Source organism: Astatotilapia calliptera, chromosome 16 (assembly GCF_900246225.1).
Source record: "Astatotilapia calliptera chromosome 16, fAstCal1.2, whole genome shotgun sequence".
NCBI classification, from domain to species: Eukaryota; Metazoa; Chordata; class Actinopteri; order Cichliformes; family Cichlidae; genus Astatotilapia; species Astatotilapia calliptera.
Genome location: NC_039317.1, coordinates 18,377,880 through 18,392,182, shown reverse-complemented (window position 1 = coordinate 18,392,182; position 14,303 = coordinate 18,377,880). Strand labels below are relative to the sequence as shown.

At 41.9% G+C, this 14,303-nt stretch overlaps 1 protein-coding gene across 1 annotated transcript; it reads right to left on the bottom strand.

The window, feature by feature from the left end:
• Positions 1-1,308: 1,308 nt before the first annotated feature.
• On the bottom strand, positions 1,309-14,249 carry rap2aa (RAP2A, member of RAS oncogene family a). The gene is made up of 2 exons (XM_026144021.1): positions 12,752-14,249; positions 1,309-1,574 (listed from the first exon to the last, which is right to left on the bottom strand). The coding sequence occupies exons 1-2, from the start codon at positions 13,063-13,065 to the stop codon at positions 1,337-1,339; spliced, it is 552 nt and encodes a 183-aa protein (XP_025999806.1). The 5' UTR covers positions 13,066-14,249; the 3' UTR covers positions 1,309-1,336.
• Positions 14,250-14,303: the final 54 nt, after the last annotated feature.

Below are 14,303 nucleotides of genomic sequence, written 5' to 3'. Positions count from 1 at the left end.
TTGATTTGCACGTTTTTTTTCTCCACAGCCTACAGTAATCTCAGACAATAAGAGTCCTTTTTTTTGTTCACTAGCCATGCATACAGTTGACAGTTCCACATGTGTTGAGTCAGTGTCTTCATAGGAGCTGGCACTTTTTCCATACAAAATATTTACACTACCATTTATTATTCTTATTATCACCGCCGCCTCCGTCGGTGCTATTTGTTACTATGAATTTGAATACTCTGAGCACATGAAGGATGGCATCAGGATGTCGAAACTGTGGAGCGCCACATTTCATATTGATACCAGAGGACGAAAAGAAAAAAAAAGTATGACAAATGTTGGCATCTTCACTTTAAATGTCACCCATTCCTGAAAAGAGTTTGGAGAGACGGTCTGCAGAGATATTCAAACACTGAAATCGCTCTTTGTCCCGTCAGGATGAAGCGGTTACTTATATTACTACTCAGCAATCTGCTGTCAGAGTCTCCCGGAGAGGAAAACAAAACATCACACGATATGTGAAAGACTCCGCTATGCTTACTATCATATCTCAAAGTGAGAAAATAGGAAAGAGATGATTGCACCGTTGTTTTTTTGTTTTTGTTTTTTTAAAGAAAGACACCGACTTATCCTTTTTCTCTCCATTCCTTTTTTTTTTTTTTGAACAGCAGAAAAAATAAAACTAAGAACATTGAGGCGCTTTCAGGGAACCTCTTTGGTTCAGCCCTGTGATGAGTAGAAAAAAAACCCTCCGCCAACCTCTGCTCGAATTAAACTGGGAGCAACATTGTACATAATGGAAATCAAATGCTTCTTCAGAAATCTGTCATGTGTGTTCAGCAGCTACTTGCAACAGAGTCATGGTAACAGGAAATGCGTCTCAGTGGTGTGTCTGAAAACTGCAATAACAACAGTTATTTCTAGCAGATTGTTTAGGAAACTGTAATGAATAAAGATCCCGATCTGTTATTCTTTGCTGACAATATTTGCTTCCTCATAACGGAATAACTTAAACAACAAACAAACAAACAAAAAAGTGTAAAATAAGGCGAGGGCATGTTCTGTTTGTCATTTGTCAATTACCTTTGCGGCAAATTCCTGGCAATTTTCATTCAAAATGTACGCATTACTCACGTGTTATTATTCTTATTAATCGTGTCACTGCAAATGTTATGCTCCACTCACTTGGTATCCATTGCGCTCAACTGTGATTTTCATCTTCAGTTTAATCGGCATGTGCATGTGTGTGTCTAAGTGTGTATCTGTCCACTGCAAGTCAAACAAGTTCCCTCTAAGTGGACTTTTTGCCTGGTCTGTTCCTGGTACCCCCCCCCCCCCCTCCCCAGGGCTATTGTATATTGCAAGAGGAGCAGCAGGGGTCGTCCTTGTCTGGCTGAGCGGCGTAGTCCATCTGCCGAACGATCTCGGCGAACAGTTCGTCTACCATAGTTTTGCTCTTAGCCGAGGTCTCCATGAACGGGCAGCCCCACTCCTCGGCTAGAGCCTGACCTTCGCTGGATGATACCTCCCTCTCGCTTTCCAAGTCCACCTTGTTCCCCACCAAGATAACGGGAACCTTTTCGTACCTGAAAGCACACACAGACCGACGTCAGTTTGTCAGACACACAGGAAAAACAACTGCTGCATGTGTGGCAAATCAGAGCTTTTTATTTTATTATGTTTTTCCCATAAAAGTGAAAAGAAAGGCAATTCCCCTTTCAGAACTTGGTTTTAGCAAATTCTAAATAAGAAAAAAAAGCGCACAGTGACTAAAACCTTCATCTGTTGCACTTACAAAAATCATAATTATTTAAAGGAGATCTGACACATTTATTTCAAGCTTCATATTTTTATTCTACTAAAGTAGGTTTGCATAATGGAATTTAGGATCATCTTTATTTATCTGATAGTGGGCATTAGTGCAGCCCCTCAGTTCATCGTGTATCTAGAACAAACTGTTCCAAACACTTTTTCCTTACAGTTGACCTCTCCTGATTGGCTGTCCCATGCAAACAGAAGGTTTGAAGAACAGGTGGGTGGGGCTGAGATGGCCAGTCACAACATACAGAGCAAAGAATAGAAAAAACCCCACCTCTACTATCTCTAACCGAGCATCTGAAGCCAAAGCTCTTGGCTCACATTGATTTCCAGGGAAGACACCGATATCATTATTTGAATCTTTGGCCTTGTTTAATAAGTGCATCCACTATTTTAACAGTACAAGTATGATAGACAATAAGAAAAAAAAGTATAATAGCCTCTTAAAAAGAGGCTGGAAGCAATAGGCAATAGGTAAGAAAGCATCTTTACTGGGTTACTGAATTATCATTGGGCAAATGTGAAAATGCTAACCACTGAGTCAGCACCTCTAGCAAAATATTTATGATGATTATCACCACTATCAACAGAAGATTCAACCTAAAAATCAATCTAAAAAGCCTATGTGGACTTTACATCATGGCCACTGTTTGAGCTTGCTGAACTCACATGAACTAACATGCACGCATGGCTGGAGTGATTGAAACCTAAGAGAAAAGGTTATTTTTTCCATAACAACGACAGCCTCTATTCAGTTTCTCCAGTTTATTATACTGGAAGTTGGTGGTTTCACCCAAAAAGCTGTTACTGTTATCAGCAGCATAATTCTTTCTTAATATACCAGTTTTGCATTTGCTACATTATCCACTCACGTGACCATTAAATTAACATCAATTCTCAGCCTCTGTTTAATCCCTTTTTGACATCTTTCCATCTTTTATCTTTTCCAATCTCTCTAACAAAACAAGCCTGGATCTTTGACAAAAAGGATCTCGGTGGTTATTTTTGAAAAGCTCAGCTGGGTGAAAGAGGTGGGCTCGTTCTGACTGAAAGGTCGCAAGAAGGATAAAGATGAAAGTGTTTCCACTTTAGCATACGAGTGGACTCTGAGTGTGGGAGGAAGCTTTTTTCAGATCAAGAACCAGAGCGTCACCTGCTTCATCTAAACACTAAGTGTAAAGCCTGACCCAGTACAGCAGAGGAAACGGGTACTATAGCTGTGACCCCTGAGGGCAGGAAGTGGCCATAATCCTTTGAGCTCTGAACTCCTTGGCACGTAGCTAAAGCACAAAATGTCACTGTGGAACTGGACTACTTTGAGGACAGCCAGAGGATGCGGTCGGTTAAAATAAATAGGCTGCTCTATAATTACTTAAAAAGAAGCAGCTGAGATGCATTTCCACCAATATGATCACTACATCAGTTTTGATATTGGGGAACATGGCGGGCTTCTGAGGCACTTTGTACACATCAGAGGAGATAACAAAGCTCAAAAACATCAGAGAGATAGCAGATCATGCGTGTTCGCATCCTTTAAACAACAGGTTGCTATTTCTTTCATGCTTATCAGTATGCAAAACGACCGAGGGGGCGCTTTCCATCTGTCGGACCTGTCGTTTGAACCAAGTTTAAACGTCTGTGTTCACTTCACACTTCACAGCACAGTCAAATTTAACCCGAGCACCTGTCAGCATCATTAGGATTTTCAAATTCTGCACTCGCTCTGTGAATTATAGATGCCTTTAAGTTATTCACCAAAATTAATATCATCCTCATCCTTGTTTGTTATAATAAACTGGTAAAGAAGGAACTGGCTACTGTTGAAAAGACGGAGAGTCTGGAGACTACTGTGAAGCCTTTCCAGGCTGAGCAGCCAGAGCGTTTCTCAGAGGTAAGGGGGGCTGCAGGTTTCAGCGTTAAATAAGCTTAAACTAGCCGACTTTGATCTACCCATGAATACATTATCCAGCGAACTTTAATCTCAACTATCCCGTTCTGTTCCCAGGATGAGCCGAGAGGAGCTACCTGAATTTAAGAGACAATCTCTGAGGTCGGTCGGTCGGTGTGTGACCAAAAGTGTTGAGCTAGGCAGGCAAACTGAATGAGAAACAACATGTTATGCTTCTCAACTTTAACATTCAGCATGTCGTGCCTAAGTTCTCATTCGCTGCATTCCTGGTGTCAGTAAAAACAGCAAGGCTGTGATTTTTCTGAAAACTTCTTTGGATCTAGTTGGTGGTAGGTTATATTTAGCCTTGAACCTTAAATTCCCTTTCCCACCTTCACTGAAAACCCCCCAAACACTAAGCATAGCTGTGGGTGGGCAGATTGAAAGGCAAAATCTTTACTTTTACAGCTGCATCCATTTAAAAGGGCCTCTGTGTTTAGTTGGGCTAATGATGCCATTTTGGTAGGTCCTCCATTCAGCTGTTGTTTGTCTCCCACTCTAAATCACTCAAAGAGGTATGTATCTTGTACCATCAGATGCTGTTTCACACAAGCTCTCGCTTTTCTGCTCTAAACTGTTTGCACAAACCCAGCAAATATGACAGAAACACTGAGGTTATTCCACAGTACAAAACTGGTTTCAGTTCAGTTCAGGAGAGCAAAACCTACGCAATAGAAAACCTTATGTTGTTTCCATGGACAACAGTGGTACGGTTAAAGTAGAAGCGAAAAAAGTCATATTATCGCAACAAAGAAGGCACGTTTTTCTGTTATTTCACATGTGTTGGTTTTTAGAATTTTATCGAACAGATTTTCAACTCACCAGTTATTAGTCAACTCACATCAATCCTCAAATTTAAATAGTAACGTGTTCCTTTAATTTTTTTGAAGCAGTGGAATGAAGTGAAACAATGAAGAAGTGAAGCTACATGTACACGGACCCTGGCATGGACCTTACTCTTCAGCTTACTCCACACATTTTAAGTCAGAAATGTTCACGTTGGTCTTCTTAAGGTAGTTCTTCACCAGGAGCTACATATGTTGGGTTATTGTTGTGTTGGAAGACAAAGCGATGACCCGGACCCAATTTTGCTGCTGACTAGTTGGAGTTTTCTTCCACCCTGACGAGATTCCCAGTTCCAGCTGAACTAAAGCATTCCCACACCATAATACTTATGTGTTTCACAGTAGGGATGGTGTACTCTGGGTTGTATGCCTCTGCCTTCTTTCTCCAAACATAAGCAGAGTCTCTGTGGCCAAAGAGCTCAAAGTGTCTCCTCTGCACGAGTGGACTTTCTCTTGCTCTGCAACTTCAAAGTCCCTTCAAAGTTCGAGTGATTGTATGTAAGACAGATCTCGACTTGGCTAAGATTCACTCTTGGCTGTTCTGGGGTCTCTCACTAGTTTTCTTTCCAGCTTCTTTGAAATCTTTAACTTCTACCTCTTGCCATGCTTTTTCTTTGCTGTGTGACTGTCTTTGAATTTCCTGATGATACTTCTCACTCCAGTGAAAACTTTTGTGCACCCATCTCCTCCTTTGTGTGTCCAAACTGATTCCTTTTGTTTTTGGCATGCTGCTTTCTCAGGTGACAGCTAAACTCTTGCTGAGGTTTTTATACTGTTTGTAAATTAGAAGAGAAACCTCAGTTTTAGCTTGATTTAACAAGATTTGTGCGTTACAAAGATAAAGCACATTGCACAACAGTGGCTTGTGCAATGGCTCTTTTTCACAGTGCAATAATATCAACCCTGGTAATCCCTATTTTGCTAAACTGACGATCACTTGCTATGTTAAAAAAGTGCTAAAGTGTAAAACATCTAGTAAAAAAAACAAACAAAAAAACCCCTAACTTCATTATTTTTGTTGTCCCAAACAGCAGAAGTATCTTAAAATCACATTAAACTGTGTGTGAGTGTGCCACATGCTTTTTTTGGTCAGCTGTTTGCAACTTATGCAGCTCGTTTGGGCCTCATCATTACAGGAACACAGCACAAAGGCATCTGGACCCAAAGAAGAAAGGGTCTATATATAGTCATAATAACAGAGAAGAAAAGCGGCAGTCCAAGGAGGTGTGAGACAGAGGCTGCCATGGATACTAAGGCTCACAGAGACTCGGCGTTAAGGTTGTCGGCCAACCACTGGTGGCTGATACAAGAAAGTAAGGCTCGACTGTTGCAGAAAACACGGGCCAAACGAATTACTGAGCGGGATTCGTTTTTGCTGTGACACAAACAGCACAAACAACATGTCGCTCTTTAGCCTTCGGCTTGTGAGCCTGATGCCAGAGGCAGTGGAACACTCAGACTGCAAACATCCATTCAAGCTTGCTCAGACACAGCTTATCAATAATGCATGATGCAGATTAACTCACACAGGCCTTGCTGACAGACGGTAGAAACCGGCTGCCCAAGAGCCACTGGTTATGACTCGGGGCAGCAGCAGGCAGGAAAGGCTGTGTGCTGGGCACCCCTTCCCTGCGAATAGCATTTTTGTAGAGGGTCTTCAGTTTAGCCAGGGGAGAGAATTGAGCTGAGTCAGAAGGCAGCACAAAGCTCCTCTTTTTGCCACATTAGGGCACCGAAAGATTTAATCAGGAATGGCTTCTTTGACCCACGGCAAGAATGCAAAGATTTTCCCTTTAAAACAAGCAATAATATATGACAAGTAAAACACTTTAATTCTGTTTGGGATGGTTATGAGAATTCATTATTTGCTTCCCAAAGCCTTCAAAAATCGACCCCGTTTACTGATGATAAACACACTGGCCAAGAAGTGCCAAAATGGACAAGATAAATGAGTACTGAACTTGACAGACTGTACAGATTTCCTTGGATCTGATTTATCACAGCAATACTCTGGCACACTAGCAGGTCTCTGTGGGTGATTATGCTGTCTGACACAAATTACTTCTCTTATGAAGTACATGGCCAAACATCTAAAATGCAAGTACCATTTTAGTAGAAATTTGTCCGGGTTGAACAGTCGGTCAGTAATACGCTTTGAATAATTCATTGAAAAGTTCTAACCGGAAAATACGGCCCTTATCCTTTCATATCTGTAAAGGACGATATTTCCCTTTTATCATGATTGAAAAAAAGTTGAAACAGTTAGTCAGAAATCTCACTGGACCACCAGAAAAAAATTCAGTTTGACGGCATACTTCACAATAAAAGAACAATTAGGATGCATAAAGGAGATTATTAGTTTCCAACTTCAGCTCTTAAGGGATTTTTATGGAGATTTGTTACAATAATCGCAGTAAAACTTGGTAAATAACCAAAAAAATCACTGAAACTCTTGCTAAGGTACAATGTAACAAAAGATCGGAGAATGAACACACGTCAGGAGTTCTGCAACAGCTGAACAGTGTAATTAATTACCAGAATACCATCTAAACAGAGTGTGCAATATAATAGCTTTTATGTTTCCTGGCTCAGTTTTGCGCTGCTGACTCCCAAGCTGTTTACTTGTCCTGCTCCCTTAACAAGCCACAAACCTGGAATAATCTGAAAAAAGCAGTGTACATCAGAAATGACTGATCACTACTTTGGATCATATTTAATACTTTTTTGTTCTTTGTTTCTCTGTTCTGCTAACATGCACTTCTCATGCACTTCCCCGGGCTCTGAGGCTTAGACACAATGGTGCTTTAAATTAATTGCTCAGCTGGCATTCCACCTTAACTCACAGTGGCAGTGGTAAGATGCAAAGGTTTGTCACATTTCTTAATTTAGCAAGTAGGCCTGCCTGACAATTAGTCCGCTAAACATTAATTGAAATAGAGGGTCTGATTTCGTGGACACTTGAGGTTTGTTGCAGGAAAAAAAAACTTACATAAAGTCTCACACTCTACAACAGGGTTGTCAAACATAAGGCTTGGGGACCAGAATCAGCCCGGTAAAGCCTCCAATCCAGGTCATTAGACAAGAAGTGAAGGAGGACATAGATTTTGGAATTTAAAGTGTATTTTAATGATTTTACAGCCTATCCTATTGATAAAGAGCTCCCCCATCACCATTAATACTACACCAAAGGAATTAAGTAACAGATAAACAGTTAAACGACAAAAAAGTTCTTCTTTTTCCACTATGGTCTGTAGAAATAGTTTGTTTTTGTTTGTTTGTTACAATGCTTCCACAGTTAAAAAAAGAAGCTTTTTGTGAATTAACAAAACCTTTCTACTTTATAATTATGGACAGTCTGGGCAATGATCTACTAGAACTTTTATATAGCTTTCATTTATTTATGGCAATTTAAGTCACGCTGACCGATTTCTTTCATTTTCCTCCACAGCATTTCTTTCACGTAGAAAAACTGAGACACAGTTCTGAAATGGCACTTCTTACACTTACACTGATAAAGGGGAGTTTCACTGGTCTGGCCCACTTAAGATCACAGTGGGCTCTATGTGGGCATCAATATAAAATGAAATCCAGAAAAGTGGGATTGTTTTGAGAAAATAAAAGATAAACACAAATCAGGTTACATACAAATGATCCAGTTGGGCATTCACTGACCGCAAACATAGCTTATTTAAAATATGTAAAACCAGTGTTAAAAACTTTATAATTAGCATGTTATGGTCTTGTTAACAAGCTAGGTCCCTTCACTGTTATGCATGTAAAATAAAAATATATATATATATATATATATTAAGAGCATATTATTATTACATTTTTGCATTTCTCTGAACAATCACACAGTATTAAGAAAGTTATTGCATGCAAATTTGTGTTGATTTAAAAAAAATTTCGGTTTACTTTACTTTACTATTTACTTTTACATCTGTAACCAAATATTGCAGTACTGTATCTCAAAGACTGAAAATTGTCTATATTTTGATGTATGAGTTATGCATGGGCTAATGAGTTTTTCCCCCCCCCTAAAGGATCTGTATTTTTGGTGCAGTGATAGTTTGACTCGACTCCTGATGGAACAGTGGATGTTTAGTGACATATGGCTTACAATGTAACAACTAATGACAGCGGACTATCTGTGTGGGATATCTAATCTATTGGCAACACTACCACACTATCTATCCATACATCCATTTTCTCAACTGCTTATCCAGTTCAGGTTCGTGGGGGTGCTGGAGCCTACTGCAGCTGTCCTTGGGCAAGAGATGGAGTACACCTTGGATAGATTATCAATCCATCACAGACCTAACGCACAGAGACAGACAATCATTCGTGCTTACATCTACACCTATGGTACAGCTAATTTGGAATCACAAATGAATCTAAAATGCACTTCTTTGGACTGTGGAGGAAAGCTGGCATACCCGGAGAGAACCTGCACAGACGCAGAGGGAACATGGAAACTCCACAACAGAAAGGAGCTCAGCCAGCCAGGAGATTTAACCCGGAACCGTCACGCTGCGATACAACAGAATAAATGACTGCATACTGGTAGCGCTGCAAAAACTTTACTTGCTTTATGAGGTGAGTTAATGTCCCACCAGCTGAACTAGTCTGATCCTTTTTGAAGTTGTGACTTTTAAAACAGATGAGAAACAACTTGCTGGTGTTTCAAAATTTCTCAGGGAGGTGAAGTACTCATAACACTTTTTTTTTTATAGCCAAGCCATTGTGAAGTAATCAGTATTGACCTTTAGCTTTATTCATTTCCCCAGTTTTCACAATAGACAAAAACCACATCACATGGACCTTGTCCTTGGGAGCTGGCTTGCTCGATTTACATTCTCGCAGGAACCTCCGTCAGGTGACATCGAGAAAAGTTCAGAACTGCAGTACTTGAAAACTTAAAAAATGTAAAAAATGAATAAATGTGCAGAGGGCCCAGCAACAGCAACAACCACTGCAGTGCCAACAGCAGGGTTTATTATGCTATCCTGTTTCACCACTTTCTTCCTCACTACCCTCACACGGTACTTGTATTTCTACTCTCTGAAGTCACCAATCACAACACATCCCTGGTATATAGCTAACTGCAGCTGAAGTGTGGAGCGACGAGGTCCCCAGTGAGCACAGGCAGGCCAGGGTGTAATCATGTCCACCCAGGGCCCCTGTGCTAACGCCTGCCTGTGCTGCTATCAGCGGGCACTGATAGAAGCTGACAGGGTTCAGAGTGAGAGCGACACGCAGCAGCGCCTCTGACCTGAGCGACGGGCGATACGGTCGTGACCGGTCATCAGTGTTTTGTTAGTGAGGAGCGACAGAGAGGGAAAACAAAAACAACGCCAATGCTGTTCACACAGTTGCTGACAGGATTTGCCTGAGAAACCTGTGAGTGCTTCACTCGGGTGTTTTAAAAGGATAATCACACCCTTTTCCTCTCTAATGTTACCAGTAAGTTACCTCATCAATCTACATGATAATAGTCATGTCTTTACTTTGTTTTTCCTACTGCCAGTAGTCATTTACAGCATTTCCCACAATGCCTTTCGACAGAACATGCCCGAACGTGTTGCATTTTAGCTGTGGGTCTTAGGTGAACAAAAGCATGTCTCCTTGCAGTCAGGAAAGCAAACGAGCAATTCAAAAATGTCTTAATGATGAAATGTCTTTATGAGCATAAACTGTAACTTCTTCATTGCCTTCTGTGACACGTTCCTCACCATGCAAATGATGAAATTCAGTGCAAATTAGTGAAGCATTCAGAGTCCTCAGTGTTCCCTGTAAAAAAGTATTGAAAGGCCCAGAATACACTGCTAATTTTGGGTATCATATCAGACAGTCTTATCCAGTTACATATGATAGTGTGACAGTTTCTGTTTACATTTGCAGTTACCCAATGGGACACATAAGGCTTAACAAACGCAATGAATGCATTTACTTTTAGAATAGAAAACTCCATTAGTTACATAATGTACATTTGCAGTCCTCTTTACATTCTCTGGTAGAGCTTTAGCGTGTTACTCATGATGCTACTGCCACTTGTACGTCCCCAGAACAACGTGAAGCCATTGGTTATTCCACAGTGTTTTCTCCTCACATACACTGCTGTGTATGTATTTTGCCAACAGTGAAGTTGCAGCGTGTCCTCTGATGGACAAACTATGCAACAGGCACAGGATGCACTGAATTTGGATTTCTTACCTGTGTGCAATCTGGTCACCAGTCTTTGTACTGATGTAGCAGCACAGAATGAGCACTGTTTAATATTTACAAGATATTCCAACACTTTTCAGGAACAAAGAAGTCACCTTATGCAGCTGCAGTCATTAGAAGCTGTTATTAATCCTGCCGGAATGGGTGAGGAGCAGGGAGCACAGTAAAAGCAAGCCTTTCGGGGTCTTAAATGAAATGTTTCTCGTTGCAAGGTTAGTAGCAAACAAGGTCGATTTCTGCTGATGTTAGAAAAAGTCTGAATAACCGAAGGAAATGTGCGCGCTTGCCATTCAGAGCCAACTTTCTGAAAGCAGGAGTGCATACAAAATGTAGGTCACAGCTTAATAATCGCATTGAATATGACATTTTTAAAGAAAAAAAAAAAGCACAATCCTAAGTTTTAGATGTCTAACTCCCCATGAAGCCCAGCACCAAATTAACTGCTGTGTGGGAGTAGTGTTGTGGAGCGCGATCTTTCTGCTACGGAAAATAAATTCTGCTGTCATATCAGACAACGGCACCAGACTCAGTGTTAGGTGTGAAAACACAAAAGCCTGGCTGCATCTGCCCCGTGAGCGCACGCGCACACCATTTACATACAGGACGACACACGCTCGCGCAGCAGACTCAACATACCTCTACTCGTACTCAACTCGCATGGGAGAAACATGTTGACCTCATTCTTTCATCGGGAGCCACATAATAATAGGATTGTTTAGAAGGTGCATTTGACAAAAAAAGGGTCTAGATCCAATTAAGTGACAAAAACTAAAGACAACCTATAAAAATAAACATCCACAGCATGATTATATTTCATTTTGAGGTGGAAGAGTGGAAGAACTGTGACAAGGGAGGGACAAAAACCTTATCCAACTACAGCATATAGTAAATAACAAGATTATTAAATGGTATTAACTATAAGTTGATTTCAGTAGGGTTCTTCTTATTCTCTCCGGAGCCTATTTGACTCTCTGAACTAACTGTAACAAATCCATTGACACCTACAGTGACTGATGAACCCACACAGTCGCAGCCCAGCGCACAGTGCCTGCACACTGGAACGCCGAAGCGGAGCTAACAAATACAGGACATTAACCAATCTGATCTGGATGAGTTTTATAATCTCATGCTATGTCAGCAGGTGAGCATAGAGCATACAGTACAGTGTATCTGCACAGTACATTGGCCTAGAGCAAAGGAACACCAATAACATGACAGCTCCACGCAGCCTCAGCTAACCTCTCCCATGTATCAATCAGCAGCTCACTGTGGTGACCTCATATCTGGATCATCTGTGCAGCAGCTCTGAGACATCAGGCTTTCCATTGTGCTGCTCTTCCTAAACAGCTTGTGCAGCTTCTTAATTAAAAACACGGTGACTCCTCTGCAGATCTGTGCTTTCAACAGTCCCGCAGCTTTTTTTGTTTTTTTCAGCCACTCTTTCTTGAAAGCTCTCTGCAGAGCCTCTCTTGCACTGAATCCTGGGTATTCCCGGTTGGGTGTCTCGCAAAGGTTGCAGCATCCAGTGGACACCGAGCGGCACTAGACAGCAGCTTGGCAGATCACTGACACTATTTTGTTTTGCTCTGACAGGAAGACAGACGTGTCTTCGCAGAGCTGAGGGGTAGGAAGGATCAGCACTGTTGTCCTGTTAGTAAACACTTAAGTGAGACATTAGAACGTCTGCAGGAACTTAATATGCTGGGTCAGAGGCATGGGGGCAAGAAATAGGGGTGAGACCTGGAATACCATAATAGGCATGGAGTGTTGCTGCCTTAAAGATGCATAATATCTCCAAGCAGGCCGAGATCTATCCTGAAACTACAGGGCCCATGAGTCCAGCATATATTTGTGAAAAACAACCCCCAACAGCCACACTTAATTATGGAAATTACTCTTTTTTTCCCCAGCACATGATTTCACCAACCTTTTCACTCTTATGATCTGATCCCTCATCGGCTTTATGTCCTGGAAGCTTTGCTGGTTGACAAGGCTGTAGACCAATATGAATCCTTGACCGTTTTTGATGTACAGGTCGCGCATTGAGGCGAACTGTTCGGTCCCAGCGGTGTCAAGGATCTCCAGCACCGAGGGCGAGGAGTCCACCTCGATCTCCTTGCGGTAAAAATCCTCTATGGTGGGGTCGTACTTTTCAATGAACGTCCCGGTCACAAACTGCACAGTGAGGGCGGATTTCCCGACCCCACCGCTGCCCAGGACCACCACTTTATACTCGCGCATCGTGGGATTTAAATCAAGTCGTAAGGTATCAATCTCCGCGCGTCATTGAAATCAACGCAAAATGCTCCAGTGCGAATCACGCTCACCATGCGTGTCCCATTCTGAACGGGCTGTCAATAACACAGTCTTGTTCGCTGCTGCTCAGCTATGGCAGAGCACAAAGACTCGGCACCTCAAGATGGATTTCATTGTAGATATTCCCCCCATGCAGGCCAGACACTGACAGTTATACGAGCATCCGAGGACTGAAAGTGTCCGAAAAATGCGCAAAGGGAGAAAAAGAAGCTCGCCCGATGATGTTGAACGTGCGGGTGTTCATCTGCTTAGCTCACCCCTCTCTGTACTTCATTAAAAAAACAAACTTGCTCCATCGAGGACGCTGGGAAAACGCTGGCTTAGCCTCGGAATGAACTGCAGGCACGATTTTTTAAGCTGTAGACCGCCTTAGAGAAACTCTCCCAAATTAAAGTGCCCTGACTTTCAGTTAAAGAACTTGCGTCTCTTTGTTTCTGTTTCACCATCTCTGACATGTCTCCGCTTCTCCCCCGCTCTCCAGTGCGATTCCAGCTGCCATACTCTCGGGTGGAGACCCGCGGCCGCTGCGTTACCAGCCGGTCCCCACTCGGCTCCCGTACCGAGGCACCAAAAAAAAAAAGAAAAGAAGAAAAAAGGAAAAGCCTGTGGATCCTCCTTCGTCAGATGGATACGCGAACAGCCCAATGGGCGCTTCCGCTTTCTGTACACCTCACATGTGCCTGAATGGCAGCCTCACGGAGGCAGCCAGTGAGATTCGTCGCTGACATTTCCGTTCATGTGTTAAAATTCCCATCATTCGGTTGCCCCAGTGACATCCAAAGAGAGCTCATCCAATCACGGAGGCGGCTCGGGGATGTGTATCCAAGAGGAGGTGAAACGCACCGGATGCTGTTGCTATGGTAACGCTGCATTAAAAAAAAATAAAAAAATTTAGCTGCGATCCGACTCGAGAGTGAAAAGTCACTCACCTTGTAAAAAAAAATATAATAAACCTTTATTATTCTTTGATAATGAGCAATACAGGCTATGTAACACACTCCAATTGAAACCGCCAGGTAAGTCTTTTTAATTGACCACTTTAGCTTTCACTAATAGTGATAAATACAATTTCACAGGACAGCTGTTTGAACAAATTGTAACACAAAAACATGAAAACATGCTCACTGAGGATGACACGTGGTTTCTACTGCTGATGCATTGCA

Bases quoted from the DNA above. Each gene is read 5' to 3' on its own strand.
- rap2aa (XM_026144021.1), bottom strand. From the start codon at position 13,065: ATGCGCGAGTATAAAGTGGTGGTCCTGGGCAGCGGTGGGGTCGGGAAA. The intron at 1,575-12,751 runs GTTGGTGAAATC...GTGTGCTTTCAG, and splicing joins CAGATCATAAGAGTGAAAAG to GTACGAAAAGGTTCCCGTTA.